General features: G+C 42.1%; 1 protein-coding gene across 1 annotated transcript in view; it reads left to right on the top strand.

Annotated features, from left to right (window-relative positions):
* The window catches only part of RAB36 (RAB36, member RAS oncogene family), a 522,669-nt gene that overhangs the window by 286,046 nt on the left and 213,935 nt on the right, over nt 1-22,688 (top strand). Inside the window, exon 8 of the mRNA XM_044068859.1 lies at nt 19,048-19,129. Coding sequence (XP_043924794.1) covers nt 19,048-19,129 — 82 coding nt within the window. The remainder of the gene's footprint in view (nt 1-19,047; nt 19,130-22,688) is intronic.

Below are 22,688 nucleotides of genomic sequence, written 5' to 3'. Positions count from 1 at the left end.
GTGGCGGATCCTGGCACCTGACAGGCAGATGACAGTAACTATCTCCTTGTTAAGCCTGGTGAGTGGAACATCAGTGTGCCTGACTATAGAGTCACCTATGACTAGAATGTTGGGTACGTTGTTATGCCTTATAGGCTGTGGTTGAATGGCACACTGAGTTTGTGGGCTATGTGTCATTTGGGTTGTGTTGGGGTGTGGAGGTTGCTTGCATTTCAGCTTTGGAGGTCCCTGTTGCTTGGGTAGATTTTTTTTTGAGAGCCTCCGTGAATGTAGGTGTGTGTTTTGTGTTTCTATGTGTGTGTTTTGATGGTGTAGGTTTTGATGAGTGTGGTGTGGTGCAAGTGTTTACCTTCTCCTCTTGACTGTCTAGTCCAGTGTTGGGTGAAGAGAGCTTTGCTTCCAGTTTGGCTATATAAGTGCATCTTTCACAGGTTGTAGTGTTGGGTGGTAGGAGGAGAGGGTTGTCTGTGTACATGAGGCAATTACTGCATTACCCCAAGATGCCCAGATTCTTCAGGTAAACAGGAGAAAACACCGGGAATTGACCCTTAGACATGCCTGGATAGGTGCTTATTTATTAAGTAATAAAAACTGTTTTCCTCTAGACAACTGAGGAAAGTTGAGTGCTGTAGTAATTTGTAGCTTATTTAGTACTTACAATGAGTTCTGAACAAGTGCTGAGCTCAAAGAAACAGATTTGAGTGCTGAAACTAGAAAACTGGCTAGTTCTAAGAAACAAAATTAAGCTAGAAGGCTTCCCTCTAACACAAAAAGGCTTGCGGGCTCAGAAGCTTACAAACAGTCCTGGATATAGCAAATCTGTATCTGGACTAGATGACTTACAGGAAAGAAGCTTAGAAAAAAAAAAAAAAAAAAAAAAAAAAAATATATATATATATATATATATATATATATATATTTTTTTTTTTTTTTTTTTTTATTCAAGTCCTTTAACGCATTACCTATTACAGGTAAGAAGGACTTACACAGTTGTACTGTTGTGGTCTCTTCACAGCTGCAGAGTATTCAATAAATATGTCCATAGCTGCACTGAAGCAGAGGTTGTTAGGTTGAAAGTGTTTCCTTAAATGGATGATGGACTTCTAGCTGCTGCAGGATGTAGCAGTTTAATGTCTGTGAGAGAGTCTCTTCTTAGTCTCTGCCAGTCTTTGGAAATCACAGTGAACACTGCAAGGGCCCATGTGGATCCTCTCATCTGCTCTTATTTGTTGGTTGCATGTTGAACACTTTATTCTGCAGAGCACATCTTCCCTAAGGCAGGATAGTCCATTTACAGAACATGGTGTTTCAGATCATTCAGGCTTGTTAGTCCCCATGTCAGTATTCTTTAAAGCTTTGGGAATTACGGCAGCAACTGTTTACATGATTACAAATGCCACATATTACACAAGAATTCTTTAAAGGGGGTTAAAAGTTTAGTGGTCTTAGCTGATGGGTTAAATGATGCAGTATTTAAAGGTTTCCAGCTCTTTTGAATAACACGTGAGATGGTGGTCTTTCACAGGAAGCCTACTTCTGGACAATCCATCTCTAAAGGCCCAACTCCTGTAATGCCCATTACGATGGATGTTTCCACCCTATACTGGGGAGTCATTTTCAAAGAGAGGTGGTCCAAGGAATATGGATGGTCACAGAAAAAGGTCACTCTGTACATTAACATTTTGGAGATGAAGGCAGTTCTTCTAATATTATAAGCTTTCCAGGACTTCCTGCCCGAAGGTGTGAATAATGTCTACACTAACAGCAAGGTAGTGGTTTGGTACATAAACAAATCAGGAAAAAGTGGCTCCTACAACCTTTGTCAAGAGGCAAAAAGAGTATGGGAATGGGTTATGACCTCAAACCACTTTTTGATTACCAACCGTATTCTGGAGAGACCATTTCCCTGGCTGTCATCATTAGAGAAAGCCTTGCTGTGATCTGTCTGCATCACTAATCAATGCCAAATGAAGCTGTTTTCCCTCATCTTTCCCCTGGGGGATGAGCCCTGGGATGCTGTTATCCAGAAATGATCCTTGGAATACTTCACATTATCTACTTTCCCCTTTTTCTAGAATTCATTGAGAAAGCCAAGTTGTCCTCAAACCCCTTTCTGATTGCCAACCATATTCTGAGGGTGGCCAGTTCTCTGGCTATTATAATTGGAGAAAGCCTTGCTGTGACCTATCTGTATTATCATTGCCAATCTGTTTTGTCTAACCATGATACTGGTTCAGACCCATGTTCAGAAATTACCTCCAACCCATTACAAGCCTAGCTAATGACCCATGTTCAGAAGTTACCTCCAGCCCATTACAAGCCTAGCTAATGACCCATGTTCAGAAGTTACCTCCAGCCCATTACAAGCCTAGCTAATGACCCATGTTCAGATGTTACCTCCAGCCCATTGCAAGCCTAGCCAATGACCCATGTTCAGAAGTTACCTCCAGCCCATTACAAGTGTAGCTAATGACCCATGTTCAGAAATTAACTCCAGCCCATTGCAAGCCTAGCCAATGACCCATGTTCAGAAGTTACCTCCAGCCCATTACAAACCTAGCTAATGACCCATGTTCAGAAGTTACCTCCAGCCCATTACAAGCCTAGCCAATGACCCATGTTCAGAAGGTACCTCCAGTCCATTACAAGTGTAACTAATGACCCATGTTCAGAAGTTACCTCCAGCCTATTACAAGCGTAGCCAATGATGCATGTTCAGAAGTTACCTCCAGCCCATTCCAAGTGTAGCTAATGACCCATGTTCAGAAGTTACTTCCAGCCCATTACAAGCGTAGCCAATGACCCATGTTCAGAAGTTACCTCCAGCCCATTACAAGCCTAGCCAGTGACCCATATTCAGAAGTTACCTCCAGCCCATTACAAGCCTAGCCAATGACCCATGTTCAGAAGTTACCTCCAGCCCATTACAAGCGTAGCCGATGACTCATGTTCAGAAATTACCTCCAGCCCATTACAAGCCTAGCCAATGACCCATGTTCAGAAGGTACCTCCAGCCCATTACAAGTGTAGCTAATGACCCTTATTCAGAAGTTACCTTCAGCCCATTACAAGCATAGCCAATGACCCATGTTCAGAAGTTACCTCCAGCCCATTCCAAGTGTAGCTAATGATCCATGTTCGGAAGTTACCTCCAGCCCATTACAAGCCTAGCCAGTGACCCATGTTCAAAAGTTACCTCCAGCCCATTTCAAGCCTAGCCAATGACCCATGTTCAGAAGTTACTTCCAGCCCATTACAAGCCTAGTTAATGACCCATGTTCAGAAGTTACCTGCAGCTCATTTCAAGCCTAGCCGATGACTCATGTTCAGAAATTACCTCAAGCCCATTACAAGTGTAGCTAATGACCCATGTTCAGAAGGTACCTCCAGCCCATTACAAGCCTAGTCAATAACCCATGTTCAGAAGGTACCTCCAGCCCATTACAAGCCTAACCAATGACCAATGTTCAGAAGTTACCTCCAGCCTCAAGGAGGCCAGTGCAAATAGTCCAGAGGAGAATTTGAGGCTGCCCATCTAATTGTCTAGGTTTACTTAAAAGTAGCAAGGGTGCTAATCTTCTTAACATGCCATGTAAGTTTTTCCCAGAAGTGGGAGATGCATTGGGATATGAATCTATCATGCCAGTGTGTCTTATTTTACTTGTTGATGAAGATTTAGTTCCTTAACCTGTTAATTGAGGAGGAATTTCCTCTACGAAAAAATAGTCTGTTGTCTCTGCTATGGTTTATACACAGTACAGATCACTTGGATATCAGGTTTACCATATTTTTACTTATATTGGCCACTGCAACAATGTTTTGGCTTCTTTGACAAAGCCTTGATTACTTTTAGGTATCTAACTTAGCACTGCGATGAGTGCACGATTTTGTGCATTGTGTTGGCCACTGCACTGATGTTTTGACTTTCTCCTCGATGTTTGACTTTTGGATATGTGACATAGTACATGTGCGGACACCAGTTCTGTCTTGATATAACAACAAGCCATCATGTTCAGGGAACTTCATTCAAATTGTACAGTACTTATACACATTATCTGTTTGGTTTGTATCCAGTCATTTGAACATCCATTTTGCACATGTTGGATAACATCTTGCACCTTTTAGTCATTTTGGATAGCTTACCTAAGCTTATCTACTGTCCTGGTAGTCACTGGTCTAGTCATTATTATGACCTGCCCATAAGCAGCAATGTCTGCTTCAGTATCATGTAACAGTTACCCAGAAATCCTATACATGCCTAACACATTTGCAAAGCTAGTTATTTTCCAGGCACATGTATTGCTCTGGCATTGAACCTTCTTAGTTTCATTAACACTCTTCAGCACCTTGATGCTACTTTGTCTAGGTCGTAGGAGTTACTTGGCAGAGTTAATGTTTGGTGGTCAGTCTGGAGTGGGAAGGTCTCAAATCCTGTCTGGTATGAGGGGAATTTTTTACAGGCTTCCACAGTTGCAGGTCATCATTTTTTGGGGGTTTGCAAATAGCTCTGTTCAGCATTGTTAACATTGTGGAGCAACAGACAGCAGGGTGTATGCCATGCTAATGTATCTAGAGCCACAGTTGCTATTGTCTGCACTCACTGTTGCTGGTTTAATAACAATATGGCCACTAGCACTGCAGTTGTGCTCAGCATTCCTTTTCCTTTGCTGAATGCTTGGACTTGAGCATGTCCCAATGACCAGGGAACATCTTTCTTTAACAAGTGAGTTAGTGGATGAAGCACAGTCGAAAGCATGCCTCTCAAATGTCCATATTTTTTGCAGAATGTCCACATTTTTCCCTTACATTTTTTGTGTGCTCCTTATATTTTTTTTTTCATTGAGGAATGAAGTCAGAAAATAATGACAAATATTTGAGTTTCAGGCTTCATACCTTTCAGAAAATTCATGCTACTACATAACCAATTATTCTATCAACTTTCAAAGTTTGTAAGTGCAGTATTTAAAACTCATTTAATTGTTTGGGTTTTTGTCCCTCCATTATGTATGGCTTTGTCCAGATTTCGTGTGCTAAGAGTTTGAGAGGTATGGTTGACAGATCTGGTGTAAGCTTGCCTAAATAGTTATTCATGCCTTGGGCTTGTCTTAGCTCATTTACACAAGATGGATTTTGTAACTCAGCTGTTACTCTGAACTTGCTCGCATCTGATTGGAGTCCCACTAGTACTTATGCTGTGCCCAGAGTATTGCAGCCCTGCTTTACTAAATCAGAATGTGTCTTGGTTTAGCTTTAGACCAGAATTTTTACTAGTCTGCAGCATTTCCTGTAACCTCAAATCATAAATTTCTTAATCTAGACTAAAAAACAGGATGTCATCCATAACAAAAACATAATTTAGCCCAGTGAGTAAATCAGTCATTTTATGGTTAAAGATTTTGGATGCTAATGTTACACCAAATGGCAGCCATTTAAAATGAACCTTCCCATATGAATAATGAACATTGTCAGTTTACTTTGCTTATCTAAGGTGTTTTCGCCAGAACCTTACTAGAGGTATTTACCATATACCTCCCAACTGTCCCTGGTTTTCAGGGACATTCCTGAATTTGATTCAAATTTTAGCTTGTCCCTGTTAATCCCTCCTAAATCAGGTGATGTTTGGAAACCATCTAGTGATTTACACTTAATAAATAATATCAGTAATTAGAGCTCTACACTTCTTTTTCTTTAGAAAGTGTATGTTAATCCACATTCTTTTATTCTGCCAGTATTTCAATGTAATAGTATTAATATTTTAATTTTGTCCTTGGTTGTTTCTAGTTAGTTCTAGATTTGTCCCTGATGCTGTTGAGATTTATCACTGACTCACTGAGAGCTATGATCTACTTTGGAAATACGTTTTTTTTTTTATCACAATTGCGTGCTATGTCTTGTAATCATTCATGCACAACTGCATCAGTGAGCTTTTTTTAAATCAACACGTATTCATACTTTGTCATACATTTTAATTATTGAGACCACAGGAACTCACCATTTAATCATTTCTGTTACAGTCTTAGTAATGCCAAGGCTTTGTGCTGACTTAAGTTCTACCTGCACTTTGGACAACATTGGAAATTGACCCCTTCAGGGTGTGGCCAAAGCATATGTAATAACTTTTGCTGCTGGCTTAATTTTTATTGGTTCACAATTAAGCAGACCAGATTCACCAACCATGCATACACTGTCTTCATTTATTCTGGAATTAAGCTCATTTCACATGCCACAGCTGTGCTGAGCAGATTTATATATGGACCATCCAGCACATAAACCCAAAACCCAAACATTGTGCCCTTGCCACTCAGGCATAGTTAGAAATTTGCCTGTGCATCAAAGCTTGCCTGCAAGGCTATGAATTTCAGTCTACGCCTCACGCAAATACAGATGCTTGGAGAAACTTCTATATGTAGCACATGATATCACAGTAACTTCATATCTTGTAGCAATGTTGAAACTCGGCTGAATTCCATGAATAGGAAATTTAACTTGCCGGTCTGCTTCAGCATCAGACGCAGCAATGACTGAACCCAGCAAAAATGCTTTCTGCACATTCTTTGTTGTTTCATTTTAAGAAACAATCCTATTTAATTAGCTTTGTCTTGCAAGAACAGTAAAATATTCCAGTTTCTTATATCTCTTAAAACTTCTGCCTCATGCAGCACACTTTGTGCATTTGCCAGGCTTGCACTTACGCTGCTTCTCACTATTCATGTAGTTCGGCTGGAATTATGCCTGCTTTTAAAGTTGCCATAACTTTGCATTTTACCTCATAGACATGATTTGCCTTATATAAATTAACATTTTGCCCTTTAATTCTTCCTGACTAGTGATTTGTATTGTTTTCTATAAAGATAGAGAACTTCAGATTGTAACTTCAGAGACACTTACATCAGCCTGCCCATTCACAATTCTGTCTCATCTTTTGTGCCAGTACTCCCACAATTTTCATCCAGTTCATACAGTCGGCTCAGAAAATCCTTAACACATTCACCCCTTGCATGTACACATCTATGGAAGCATGCTGTTTTGCATATTTATTTTTTTACCACAGGACTGGTCATCGAGTTTATTAATACATGGCTTATATGTATTACTCTAGCTCATAGCCGGCCTTAGGCATAGGCCAGCTAGGCGGCTGCCTAGGGCGCTGCTCTCACAGGGGAGCTTTTTCAGTATTTATTTGGTGTAGATAGACCAGGATGGGGCCACCAGGTGGTGTGGTGGGGCCTAGGGCCTAGGGCACCAGTTGACCTAAGACCGCTCCTGCTCTATCTGTTTGCAGATGAAAATGATGTATATGTGGCCTCCACTTCATGCCTCATCAAAACTAATTGAGTATTTACCTGAATTTCATCTGTTTCTTTATCCAGTTTAGTCGTCACATGAAGTCATGTGAACCTCTGACTCTGGGCAGGTCAGCCAAAGGGTTTTTGTGAAATCAGTGGATCTGGTGGATTAAATTTCATCTTTGTTGAAGAATTATGTGTTTTTTTTTCTGGGCTGAACACTTGAAACTTGGTAATTCAAGGACTTTGGGGAATAAAATGACTTTTTATTAGTAACATATTCAGCTTAGAGCTTGCAGCTTCACTCATGGTGTGGTTTTATAATTGATAAAGTATTTCTTTATGTTTTCACTCCTTGTGATGATCCTGATTCTGACACTGCAGGTAACCCGTTATCTTAGTAGTTAGTTTCAGAACTTTCAGGCCACACTTTTAATTGAGAAAATAAGTAACTTTAATTTGTAATAACATGGTAGCTGAGCAGAAGCAATGTTAACACTTGAAGCATCACACACCTTACTAACTCTAGATTAGAAACACGATGCATTAGGGGATATACATTAGGGGACGTAATATAAAATATTGTCTGACAGCTCAATATAAGGTAAAGAAGAAAAGTACCAAAATTAGGGGTACCTATCCCTGCGGAATGTGTTCACAATGCTCATTTATGATAAATTCACAAACAATTTTCATTCAAGCAAGAGAGAAAGAGATTGTGGGCAAAACACACAGCAATTGTAATTCCTTCGGGGTTGTGTATATTGCATTATGTGAGATCTGCTTGGCCTTCTATATAGGGAAGACTGAGAGGAAGATCAAAAGAAGGATTTATGAACACCTGAATGATATCAAAAACAAGAAAGAACATAATGCATTATACAAACATTTGAATATTTGTCCCTTGGCGAAATATAAATTTTTCATTTTAGAGGAAGTTGTGAAGGATGAAAAAGGTGGCCTATGGGAGACTCAGATTGAATATAGGGAATTATTTTGGCAAATTGTCTTGGAGGCAAACAAATTCCCCGGGTTGAATGACAATATCTCCCGGGTCCCAGGCAGCTAAATTGTAACATCTATTTCCCTTCATGTCACTTTATCCATTTATACATATATGTATATATATAAAAAAAAATGTATAGTTCATTTTTTTAGATTATAATATTTCCTCATCAATTTGCATATGGGTTTGAAACAGGGTCATATATTTTTATACATATATATTTGTTTAAATCAACATTTATGTTACGCCATATGTTTCATGCCTGTATATATATATATATATATATATATATATATGTATATATATATATATATATATATATATATATATATATATATACACATACATCTTGTCTTATTTTAAAATTATATAATTACATTTTTATAATATTTACAATATTTTACTGTTCTAATAATTTATACTTTTATTACTCATGGTTTTATATGTAAATGAATAAGTTTTTCATAATATTTATTGGATGAAATTACACATTATTTATGTATTCATACATTATATATATATATATATATATATATATATATATATATATATATATTTATGGTTGTTATATATATATATTTATATCACATCATTATTTATTGCTCATACATTTTATATTCAATATTTATACATTTTATATATCTTAGTACATTTATTATGGTTATTCATTCACTGAGTATAATACCTATGATGATATTCTAGTGTATTCAGGTTTTGACCACTAGATGGGAGTATTGCTGTTTGAAGCACATCATTGTATTATACATACTTTTTAATGAGTATGGTAATTAGTTTTTTATTACAAGGCATTTGATTCATAATCATATATATTGTTCTACATTTCAATGTATTTATATTTATATTATTGGGAATCAAATTATCGTATTTCGATTCTCTAAATGTTATGTATTCCAAGTTCATTTACACTCATTCATATTCATGAGCATTTTTGAATTGATTTTCATTAGTTATTTTAAATGAATGGTCAGCATATATATATATATATATATGGGTGTTAATCACTGTATTACTTGTCTGATGAAGTCTGATTTATGTGACGAAAAACGTGGTGTTTGTCAAACATTTAACGTTTATTAAAGCTGGTATTAAGTTCTCGGTTGTACGGTGCATTTCGTCCTCACACAGTGCATTTTTTTTGTTTACATGGCTTATATGTATTACTCTAGCTCATAGCCAGCCTTAGGCATAGGCCAGCTAGGCGGCTGCCTAGGACGCTGCTCTCACAGGGGAGCTTTTTCAGTATTTATTTGGTGTAGATAGACCAGGATGGGGCCACCAGGTGGTGTGGTGGGGCGGCGCCATGGAGCCCTTTTGCCTAGGGCACCAGTTGACCTAAGACCGCTCCTGCTCTAGCTGTTTGCAGATGAAAATGATGTATATGTGGCCTCCACTTCATGCCTCATCAAAACTAATTGAGTATTTACCTGAATTTCATCTGTTTCTTTATCCAGTTTAGTCGTCACATGAAGTCATGTGAACCTCTGACTCTGGGCAGGTCAGCCAAAGGGTTTTTGTGAAATCAGTGGATCTGGTGGATTAAATTTCATCTTTGTTGAAGAATTATGTGTTTTTTTTTTTCTGGGCTGAACACTTGAAACTTGGTAATTCAAGGACTTTGGGGAATAAAATGGCTTTTTATTAGTAACATATTCAGCTCAGAACTTGCAGCTTCACTCATGGTGGTGTGGTGTGGTTTTATAACTGATAAAGTATTTCTTTATGTTTTCACTCCTTGTGATGATCCTGATTCTGACACTGCAGGTAACCCATTATCTTAGTAGTTAGTTTCAGAACTTTCAGGCCACACTTTTAATTGAGAAAATAAGTAACTTTAATTTGTAATAACATGGTAGCTGAGCAGAAGCAATGTTAACACTTGAAACATCACACACCTTACTAACTCTAGATTAGAAACACGATGCATTAGGGGATATACATACAGCATTAAAATGGCAACACCTAATCTTAGTATTAAAATGGCAATGGCTGTGTTACAAATGTATAATATATACAAACACTTTGGCAGCTTTATTGGGCTCACCATCGTAACATTTTCCTACATGGTTGCTCTTGTTCCAGTAATAAAACTGGCCAACGTCACCAAACATGCATACTGTGACAGAGTAGTTGAAATTCTCTTTTCTATCCAGAGAGCCAGTAGTAGAAAAACGTACAGAAGTAAATAGACATATTTCTGTATAAGGAGTACTTTCAGAAGTGTGGGTCTTTTCACTGATCCAGCAGTGGCAGTTTTGCACTAATTCTGTCAGAACCCTGATATTGGGTTAAATTGTTCCACTGTTAAAGTGCACCAGGTAGTAACTTCAAGCTTTTGTCAAAGTTCTAAAACACTTATTGAATTTGTTGAACATTTGAAAGGATTTCCTTAGAGGCAGTTTCATGATCCAGCTTTGTTCAAGGGAAGTTGACTTGTCATCTGTTAGAATCAACTGCTGCTGCGGACATGAAATTTGTTTCTTGGAAAACAGTTTTTCTGGTGGCTATTACTACTGCCACAAGAGTTTCTGAATTACAGGCTGTGTGTCAGATCTCTACACCTGGTGTTCTACAAGGATGGATTGTCTTTGTAAAACAACCTTTCCTTGGGTCTATATCAGAATCGCGAATGTTCATAATGTCAAATCTGACATTGTCGACACGTAAACATCGAAACCGCAGAAAATCGAACAGGTAAACGGAACTCTCCGTAAAGGGAGATTTCCATTTACTTCAATGTAGTGCAGTCTCGGAGTTGGAATATTTAAGTAGCAGGGAGTGTGGGGGTGCCAGGGGGCTTGCCCTCCTGCTTAAAGCAAGTAGGTCTATTTTTTTACTTTTTCTGATGTTTATATTAGGTGTTCGATGTTACTGGACTTCGACGATATGGTGTTGATCATATCGTATTCGAAGTTCAGTAACTTCGAGAATCTAATATAAACCCCCTTTCCTTTATACTTAGAGTTGTCACTGATATAAATCTCAATCAGTTTATTAATCTGTGTTCTACCAAAATATATGCAAATGAGGCAAATACTTGCTACATTTTAGGGATGTCCAAAGGCAGCTCAGATTCTTCTTGGAGAGAACCAAATTGATTTGAATGTAGTGAAAATTGTTTGTATATTTTTTCAAAAAAAGGTGATTCAGTGTTTCTAAACTTACTTTGCCAAGTGTTTGACTGCTTGCATCAAACCATGTAATGAAACACAATAAATCATTGCCATAATAAACTACTGTCTTCTTTGCCTATTGCTGACTTGGTCAGTGTAGTGGCTACTTTTCAAGCCCTTTTCAGGAATGGACATTTCGGGATTTGTGAAGCAGCCACTTGATCTTCTCTGAATAACTTTGTAAGACACTTCAAGTTAGATATAGTCTGTAATTCTAGGCCTTCCACTGGGGTAACAGTGTTTAGGAGTGAGCTCCCATCAGGATGCCTCCTACAAGGATAAGCTTGAGTCTCTGTCCAGTTGGTTGATGAGGAAGAGCCTTTTCATTTGAGATAAAGAAGGTGTGGACTTACCATAACGTTAGATCTGGATATGCTGGCCCTTCCTTATCAACGTACCAACCTTCCTTCCCTTCTCTCAGTATAGACATTGTCTAGAGGGATTTTGGTGACCCTGCATTTGTTTCTGATATGCTTTGCTGCAACATTTCAGAGATATAACGAGTAAACTTCTTGGCAGAGCTTTATGGGTAAAATGGCAGGGACTTGTACCCTGAGAACTTTTCAGATGGTGTCTAAAGGTAAGCCTGAGGCTTTAGTCCTGTTGGTTGATGAGGACTGGCCTACTTATCCATATTTGACATGATAACCAGTACATGACATTTGATCTGATGTTGTCTCTTTCATTCCTCCTCATGGTGGGGTTACAGATCCGACCCTTGGATCTGACTTGGCCACATTTTTTACAGGCTAGGATCCAGGTCTCGAGCTCCTTCCACTTCCCATATTGCAGTGTCCTCTGTCTAACTCCCTCAGATTTCATTTGCCACCGGCAGTGTCAGACATGGTTACAGAGTCTTGAGCTTTTGTTGAGTGTTTCCAGTACGATTGCTATCTTCTTATTCTGTTTTTTTTTCCTCAGATAAGTGCATTTTTATGTTCCTTTCCTCTCCTTCCATTGTTGCGTAAGTCTAGAATCTTGTCCCTTTTCTTATAGCTTGGCAGTTAGTTTTTGCCCGTGCTTTTCCTCTTCTAGCCATTGCTTTTAGGCCCCCCTTCCAGCTGTTGTTACTGTTATGGTTAGTGCAAAAAAAAAAAAAAAAGTGGTAGTTTTGTATGTTTCTGTTTTCTTTTTGTGATGTGGTGTTTTCTGCTGTGGTTATCATGTGGTGTTTTTAGTTATAGGTTCATAGATTAGTACTAGACTAACTGCCCTTGCGAGCCATTTTAAGCCTAGCCAATTATCCCTTGTGAGACTCAAACCCTGCACCTTCTGTGTGTAAGGCAAACACCTTAACCATTAGGCCACCCTCCCAACCACACTATAGGTAATTACTAAGCTAACAACCTCAAGGGGTCTTTTTGAGCGTAGCCATGCTTCCCAAAGGTGAGAATCAAACCCTGCACTTTGTGACTGTAAGATAGACACCTTTACCATTATGCCATCTCCTAACCTCTCCCTTTTTCTTGTAGTGGCAATATGTCTGAAAATACTTCTGGTTTTAAAAGGTGCTCTGAATGTGGCCGAAAGATCCCACATTCCAATGCACATTCCTTATCTGTATATTGTCTTGGCCCTGAACACCTGCGGTTGGCTTGCTTTATGTGTTAGAGCTTCAACCTCAGGGTGATCACCGACCGCAGAAATAAGTTGATCCTAAAGGGCCTCTTGCCTGCTTCAAGTTCCTCTCTAGGGGCTCAAACCCCCCCCCTAAGAGTGTGGCAGGATCATCTGATTCCAAAAGGCACCCTCATAAGTCCTCGAGGGCATCTTCGGAGCCACCCTCCAAAGTTCTGAGACCTTCGGATCAGACAGACTTGGGTCCTAGGCCCACATTGGCTCCGGTGGATCCCAAGCACTCGTTGGATCCAACCTGTTCTTATCTAACTTCCAGTTCTCCTGAAGCTACTCCTTCCACCTCATATCCTAAGACTACGGATCCAACAGCTAGGGGTCCAACTCCAGTGCTGGCCATTGAGTCTGCTCCTTCTCTTGGACAGCAGCAGATGCCCATTAGGCACTCCAGGCCCCCATCAGTGGCTTCATCCAGGTCTTCTAGGAGCCTTTCAGAGGCTGACATGAACAGGATGATCAGAAAGATTCTCAAGACTCAGATCCAGTCGGGGTCTTCTGCGAGTGTTTCCCTCCAAGTTCAGTCTCCTTCTCTGATCTGTCCCTCGGTATCAGAGTCTCAGGATTGTAGCAAACCAAGAGAGCTGGGGTCTAGTATGAGGAGTTACCCTTCCTCCACTCCGACTGTTGCCCTGACTTTCTCTGCTCCATTGTCATCTGATTGCAGCAGGTCTCGGATTTGGGATGTCCCCATCGGATCTGGGGGAGAGGTTCAGCTCCAACTATATTGAAGCCATGTCTTCCTCTTGGTGCTTCGGTACAGGACAGTTCAGGACCGATTCTACCTGGTACCCAGGGCTCAGGGATCCCTGCCCTCTCTTCTTCATTAGCTTCAGCTCCTGTGGAACTAGGGAGGAATTTACAATGTCCCTTGGCATTCCAAGTTGTAGAAAGGGCCTTCTCTTACCATAGGGATCTGGCCTCTTTGAGCTACAACCCTTCCCTTTGACTTCCCTTGGATCAGAGGCTTGAGCCTGTCATACCTGTCCAGAGTCAGCCAGTCCAGACTAGCCTCCAAATGCTTCCCCCAGAGGAAATGCCCTTCTCTTCTAACACCTTCTCTGAACATCCCACAGAGGAGATCCTTTGTAAGAAGATGTGCAAAATGAGGCACATTGACTCTCCCTTGGAATCTGTCACTGAAGACACAGATTTCAATGAGGTTGAAGCATCCCCTGGATCACCGCCGGAAGATGTCTCATTTGTGGACATTTTTGAGATCCTGAGGCAGAGAGGTGGTGGGTCAGCCCATCGTTCTTCCTTGGAGGAGTCTGTGTTTTTGCAGGCTTTTGGGAAGGGCCCGTCTACATCCTGGGTGGTCCCCCTGGCTGGCAAGCTTGTAGATTTGATGTCTCACCAGGCCTGGAAGGAGCCGGACTCTTATCAAACCGATTCCCAAATGCTCAGGTAAGTTTTTATCTCCCCCTCAGGACAGACCATATTGGACAAAGGGTATTCTAGTTGATGCCATGGTTGTGGCAGCAGCTACCAAGAAGGAGCAAACTGAACAGAGCTCCACTGTTCATCCACCGAACAGGGAGTTCAAAGCTATGAACAGGTTTGGCAAGCGAGTTTATGCCTCAGCCAAGTACCTGGCACACTTTACTTGATTACAGAGGGAACTGGTAAAGGAACTCTCAGATTTCCTGGCAGAGATCATGTCAGAGGAGGACTTCAAGAAGGTCTTTCCCCGACTGATAACTCTTTCGTCCTTGGCCAATTCTTCCATGAGGATTATCTCCCATACCATGGAGGGTGCTTCATGGGCAGCTGGCTCAGGCATTGCTATTTGCAGACATGCCTGGATGAGGCTTTATGATTTCATGGAACCCTTTAAGATGTCCTTTGTCAATGCTCTGTTTGATTAATCCTCCCTTTTTGGTCCATCAGTCAAAGAGACCCTAACCTGCAGTTTGCAAGAAGGGTAGACCTTATTTGTTGTCAGGGTCATGTTTTCAACTCCTCAGCACACCTTTTCTAGAAACCAGTGCAACGGAAAGAAAACCTGGTTCTGAAAATCTTAGGGCTTTTCCCAAGATCAGCACGGGGATCCTTCCTCTAGAGGCAGAGGAGGAAGTTTTAGTAGGAGATGCTGCCCCAGGGGCAGAGGGGGTCCGCAGAATCAGGGCTTCATGGAGCCTTTCTCTGATAGACCCTATCAGCACTTCTAAAGCATTGCCGACTGCTCATCTCTGGAGGCAGTTGGGGGGTAATTTTCTCTGCACCCTACTGCCTGGACCGAGATAACACAAAACAGATGGGTGCTAAAGATTATATCCAGAGGTTATTGCATTCCTTTGCTCCTTTTTCCACCAGAAAGGTCAAAGAGACTCCCTGAAGTTCCACCCTGTTAGAGGGAGTACACAGTAGCAGAAATTCTAAATCTACTCCAAAAAAAGAGTCATCCAAGAGGTCCTGACCGAACAAAGAGGATTTGGAACTTACTCTTGTTTCTTTTTAGTGCCAAAGAAAACTGGGGACCCGCAATCCATTTTGGATCTAAGCAGATTGAATTTGCTTATAAAAAAGGTGACATTCCAAATGGTGATGGTTCAGTCCATTCTACCACTGCTATGACAGGATGATTGGATGTGCTCAGTGGATTTAAAGGATGCGTACTATAACATCAAAATAGACAGATGCTCCAGAAGATGTCTGCGCTTCCGTCTGGGAGCCAGTCATTTTCAATTCAGTGCTCTGCTCTTTGGACTCACCATAGCCCCCTGGGTGTTTACAAAATGCATGGCAGTAGTCGCAGGTCACCTGAGACTGCAAGGACTCTGCTTGTTTCCATATCTGGATGACTGGCTTTTCACTGCCCCAACCAGACATCGACTTCTCCAGGTCAGGGATTACTTTTTCAACCTTGCCAATCATCTGGGTATCATGATAAACCTGATAAAGTCAAACCCATTCCCGGTTCAGAGTTTAGAATTCATTGGAGCTGCCTTGGACACAGTGAATTTGATTGCGGTTCTACCCACTCATTGCGTTTAACTTGAGATATCATGTTCGAGCCATCCTAAACCAGTCTTCCTCACTGGCAAGGTTAGTAATTCAGGCTCTAGGATCTATGGCAGCTGTCATCACCTTAGTCTCTCTCTTGCAAGATATTTTAAGTGAGCTCTTCAATGGACCCTGGCTGCTCAATGGTCTATACTCTACCTTTCTCTATCTGTTCCTATAAGATTGACTTCAATTTGCAGAAGGCATCTTCAGGGGTGGTTGCTGTCAGATGACCTGACTAGAGGCAGGCCCTTCCTCCTTCCTTCCCCTCAGCCACTGTGACCACAGATGCTTCCCAGTTGGGGTGAGGTTGGAATTTCAAGGGAAAGATGGTCCAAGGCACGTGGTCTCACATGGAGACCAAGTTGCATTATCAATGTTCTGGAGATGAGAGTGGCCCTCCTTACACTGCAAGACTTTCAGGACATTCTCCCTCTAGGAACTATTGGGATTCACATGGACAACATGTCAGTAGTGTGGTACATCAACAAACAAGGAGGAACCTGTTCTTACCCATTGTGCAGAGAGGCCATGAGGGTTTGGGAATGGGCGATGTGTTCTGACAGTTTTCTGCTTGCAACTCACATACTGGGAAAATCCAGTGTCCTAGCAGACAAGCTGAGCAGGTCAGTTCTGACCCCTTATGAGTGGTCTCTCAACCAATCAGTAGCGGGCATGATCTTCAGCCACTGGGGCCAACCTTGCTGCAACTTGTTTGCATCCCCCCAAAACAACGAGTGCAACAACTACTTTGCTCTAACCCCCCCCCCCCTTTTCAGGGGAGTCCCCAAGGGATGCTCTGGTTCACAATTGACCCCCTGGTCTCCTCTATGCTTATCCCCCACTACCCTTGATCCCAAAGTTTCTTCAGAAAGCAAAGCATCTGAAGCCCTTGGTAATCTTCATTGTCCCCTGTTGACCTCGTCAGATTTGGTTCCCCTTCCTCTGGTCTCATCTGAAATATCTTCAATGAATACTGGAACCCAAATAGGACCTCCTTTTTCACCCCAATCTGATATCCCTCAAATTGATTGCTTCATTTCCGTCACTTCCAGTGATTGTTCGAAGGTCCAGGCTTGCTTCGCCTGTCCAAGACATTATTCTAGCCTCCCAAAAACCGAGTACCAGGAAAGTGTATGGGATTAAATGGAAGAGATTTGTCTTTTGGGCCTCTAAAGAGAACACTGACTCTTTTTCAGCTCCAAGTTCAGCTATCCTTCTCTTTCCTGCTTCCCTTTTCAAAGAAGGAGCCAGCTTCGCTACCATCAAACTTCAGTTGGCAGCCATCTCTAACTTTCATTCACATAATATTTTCAATTCCCCTACAACTTCCAAACTGTGCAAGGCCTTCTTGAAAGGGATCTTCCTCCTCACGCCTCCAATCAAAGATCCTTCCCCACCATGGGATCTCACTATCGTCTTACAAGGCTTAACTTAAAAACCTTTTGAACCAGCCAGTGATTGTGACTTAAAGTTTCTTTCATGGAAAACAGTCTTTGTCATCAACATCACGTCAGCAAAAAGAATTTCTGAGATTCAGGACTTGTCTTCTAAACCTCCTTACATTATTTTCCACAAAGTTAGGGTGCCTTTTCCTACTAATCCCTCTTTCAAGGCCAGGGTAGCTACAGAGTCCAACCTTAACCAGACCAGACCATATAAATTTCTCTAATGAAGGAGAACATTTGTTACATCTGCTTGATGTTCACTGGCAGGTTTGTTTTTATCTTCACAAGACGAAATCTTTTTGAAAATCGGAACAGTTATTTGTGCCATTCTCTCATAGCCATTTTGGTCAGGTGGTTTCAAACGTTACTGTTGCCAAATGGATAACAGACAGTATCGTCTTGATTTATATGAAGAATGGATTACAGCTACCGCGTCCTCCTAAGGTCCACTCACTCATCTAGTTCTGTGTCCTCCTCATCTGTCTTTTCTTCCAGAGCATCCATAGATGATATCTGTGCTGCAGCCACTTGGTCAAAAGCTCATACCTTTGTCTTGCTTTACAAATTAGACATTGTTTCCAGAAGCAGAACTTCCTTTGGTTTGGCAGTGCTCCAGCATATCCTTCCTTGAGACCACCCAGGTGTTGTATAGCTGGGGACTCTACCCAACCATGAGGAGGAATTAGAGACAACATCAGATTTATAAGTTATGTACTTACCATAACTTGGTATCTGTGTTGTCTTCTTTCATTCCTCCTCATCTTCACTCCCAGCCATCCCCCCATCTAGTGCTCTAGAAAACCTGGAGAGAACTTTTTCGGAACTGATGTTCCTGGTTTTGAGACTCTAGTTCTTGATGTATACTTCCTTCTTTTCTTTCTCTGCTCTCTATCTGCTATTTGGGCAGCAAACCCGATCTGAGGGAGTTAGACAGAGGACAATGCATTATGGGATGTGGGAGGAGCTCGAGGCTTGGATCCTAGTCTGTAAAAAAAAAATGAAGCCGAGTCAGATCCAAAACCCAGCCATGAGGAGAAATGAAAGAAGACAACAATGATACCAAGTTATGGTAAGTACATAAATTATAATTTACTGTGCACAGTCTTTGCATTTCTTCACCGTTGTATGCGACTGCCATCACTTCATGAGATATTAACTCCCTGCATTACCAGTCTATCACTGAGCAGTAACCCTGTTATTCTGCAAGCTATAACAGTTGACCTGTACCACTGTAATCACTGGCCCTTTGTGCCAATCACTGTTTAGAGACTGCACTTGGGTTTATAACTACTGACCCTTTCTTTTGTGCCAGGCATTGGCTAGAGATTGACTCTGTGTTTATACATACTCTCCTGTCCTTTGTGACAGACATTGTTTAGCAACTAATAATTTGTTTGTAGTTGCTTTACCCTTCTTTGCATTAAGTATTGTCTAAAGACTAACTAAGGTATTGTTAACTGTCCCTTTCCTTGTACCAGGCAGTGGCTTGAGGACGCACTGAATGAAAATGAACCTGGATCATGTTCCATCTTTCTGGTCGGAACCAAGAAAGATTTGCTGGTGAGTTCAGACTTGCACATGCTTGCAACAGTGTTTTACAAGACTGTTGATAAGCAGATAAATGGTTTTGTTGGTGAGGATATGTATGTGTATAATGTTACTGTTAAGCAAAATCTCCAGGTAGGTTAACACAGAGGCAAAAAAGGTGCACAACACAGATGTGGGGCATGACATGAATAGAGGGGGTGGGGTGGGCTGTGAGGCAGCTGCTGCACAGAATAAGCCATGCACCCTAGAGCTGGGTGAGAAATAGAGAAACACCTGAGGATATTGACAAGAAAAGGACACATGAGGTCAAGGAGCTACATGGGAGTGAAGTGCAGCACTGATCAGTGTCCAAAGTGACAACACTGCTGGACACGAGCAGGGAGGCAGGGCAATGACAAAACCTATGCGGGGAGCAACAGCTACTTATGGAGGAGGGAAATGACTAGAGAGCAGTGGGAATTCAGGGTCCTCAAGAAAAATGAAGAGAAACTCAGCTTCAGCAAACAAGGACCGGAAATATCCCTGTAAAATGAAGATTAGAAATACCAGCAGAAGAGCAAAACGGTGTGTGTAGTTGTGTAGTGCATACTTCTTACACTTAAGGTAAGCTGGGAAAAATATTTTACAACCAACCGACTATGTATGCACAAAACTGTGTTACTTTCCAGAAATTAACATGGATTTTGGACAGGGAAAATATCATCACTGCCATCCAGACTTTTAACCAATGAAATTCCACTAAATATAGACAAAGGTAATCTTGCAAGCAATATGTTTATAGATTATACAATTATTTTTATTTTGTAGGCCACAACCTTCTCTGAGATAACCATATAATAACCAGAATCAGTCAAAAGTTCTCACTTTGGTTCACAGACTATCTGTCAAACAGATCATGGTTCATAGACTACCTGTCAAACAAATAATTCACTATTAAAGCAGAAACATCCCTTTCTAATCCCTTCCATCTAACCAATACAGTCCTCTAAAATTCAGACGTGATAGTGTTCAATCTCGCCGTTTGTTCTTACACATGGGTTTGGAGCCGATCCTCGGCTCCGTGCCGGCCGCTTGCAAGCTCTGCATCGAGAAGAAGCTCGAGACAATCTAATACCCACAATCCCCCTCTGCCTTTACTTCAGATCTAGTTTGCCGCTGCTGCGTTCGCATCGCTGGGAGCTAGCTCGAGCATCTGAAGTTAAGATATAACTTATTTTGTTATATTTTATTGGATATATTTGTTCTATTTGATACTAGAAAGAATAATTTGATATACTGAGTGTTTGTGTGTTGAGTGGGTTAATTTCTCGGTACCGTTAATCTTATTAATCGGTTAGAGTTTTTCGGGGCCTACCAACCCTTCTTAAATTTGAACCGGACTCGACATTTAAATCGGATTTGACACTAATTTTTCGGATTTGACTACTATACTGGACTTGTCTTTTTCTTGTAAAATGTCTGATAAGGTAAAATCAGGATTTAAGCGTTGTCAGTGTGGCCAGAAAATGTCAGTGACTGACAACCATAGTTCCTGCGTCTACTGCCTTGGCCCTCTCCACTTACAGGAGGACTGTTCTATCTGTCACTCTTTTAGTGGGAGGGTCATGACAGATAGGCGCAGGAAACTCATGGACAGAGGTTTATTAAAACCTTCTTTTCAGGAGGCTCTGGATGCTTCTGACCAGGCATCAAAATCCTCTAAGGAATCGAAGACGTCGGAGCCCAAGTCATCGGCTCCGAGCTCTTCAGCAAAAGTTAGATCACCGGTTCCACAGACTTCGGGGCCGAGTGTTCAACTGGTGTCGGTTCCTGAGCCTCGAGTCTTGGAACCGGTGATGGAGCTCCCTCCTTCGAACTTATTGAGGTCGGCTCCGTCTTCGGTTCCTTCGACCCGTTCTTCCAAACTCTCCGATGTCGATGTGGATCGTGTGGTGCAGAAGTTATTGGAGCATTCGGCCCTGTCCAAACTTATTTCAGTTTCCACCCAGTTGGTGTCGAAGCTTGAAGGCCTCCCAGTGTCTCCATCCATTCCTCCTCCGAGACCTGTTCAGTCTTTGGAGCCGGAAGAGGTTGATCTTCTGATTGTGGAGCCCTCGGGTCCAGAACCGTCTCTTTCTCGGTCTGTTCCTCTCACCTCGACTCCGTCGGACCCGATACCAGAGTCTCGGAGCCGACGATCTGTCCTTGGGATTCTTCCCATTTCTTCGGAACCGGGGGATTCTTCGATGCGGGACCCGGGGGCGTTCGACCTAATGAGGAAGGTGTTGTCTACCCAGACAACCACATCAGTGGAAGCAACCTCTCCTCCCCATAAAGGGCCGTTATCCTCCTCTGCACCCACGGCCACATCCAAGCGTCGAGCACCAGTGTCTCAGCCACCCCTGGAGGGTGCCCCCTCTTCCTCGGAGGCTTCTTCGGATGCTCCCCACGAAGAAGTCCCTAGGAAAAGATTGTGTAAGAGGAGACACTTGGATTCTCCACAAGAGTCCTTGACATCTGATACTGACTTAGATGAGTCAGAAGGGTCCCCGAAGTCACCTTCAGAAGATGTCTCTTTTTCGGACATATTGGAGATCCTGAAACAGAGAGGTGACTGGCAGTCCCTTCCCCCTTCTGAGGATGAGTCAGTTTTGCTGAAGGCATTTGGTGCTCGCCCTTCTTCCTCCTGGGTCACTCCGCCCTTCGACGAATTAATGGAACTAATTGCTCGAAGGGCGTGGGAGGCTCCTGACACAGTGGAACCAGTCCCAAGGAAACCTAATAAATACATCACGGCACCTCAGGACAAGACCTACTTAACAAAAGGAGTTCCAGTGGACGCTATGGTGGTGGCAGCGGCCACGAAAAGGAGATGTCGGAGTCTTCCTCATCTGTCCATCCCCTAATAAAGATTCTAGGACGATGGATAGGTGCGGGAAGCGCATTTTAGTTCAGCGGCTTTTTCCATGCGATCCCTGAACTATTTGACCCATTTTACACGTCTACAGAGGGATCTAGTCAAAGAGTTGGGAGATACCCTCCAGGGTACTACAGATGCGGCTGTCTCAGAGAAAGTGACAGCGCAACTTAATACCCTTACATCCATTGTTAACTCGTCCATGAGGCTGATTTCCTACGCAGCCGAAGGTTCGAGTAGGGCAGCAGCTTCAGCGATTGCTCTTCGTAGACAATCCTGGATGCGCTTATGTTCTTTTGCGGAAGCCTTCAAGTCTTCCTTTACTAACGCCCCATTTGACGGTGCCACTCTCTTTGGCCCCAAAGTAAAGGAGACCCTTACCTGGTGTGAACAGGAGGGAAAGACTCTGTCTGCTGTCGGAGTCCGTTTTTCCACCCCAACCAGACCATACCCCAAAGGGCAACGTGGTGGAAAAATGTGGTTTCGAAAACCCCAAGGATCTTTCCCAGGCACACAGGGAGATGCCCCTTCTAGAGGCAGAGAAGGGGGCAGAGGTGGAAGACGCCGCCCTGGCAGCAGAGGGGGTCCGCAACATCAAGGTGACAGGGATACACTCCCTGGTAAACCTTTCCAGCACTCCTGAGAGGAGGCCCGACTGTCCTGCTCTGGAGGCAG

This window comes from Protopterus annectens, chromosome 4.part0 (assembly GCF_019279795.1).
Source record: "Protopterus annectens isolate FY-2018-M chromosome 4.part0, PAN1.0, whole genome shotgun sequence".
NCBI classification, from domain to species: Eukaryota; Metazoa; Chordata; order Ceratodontiformes; family Protopteridae; genus Protopterus; species Protopterus annectens.
The sequence above is the reverse complement of the archived record's forward strand: the minus strand, read 5'-3'. Positions and strand labels throughout refer to the sequence as shown.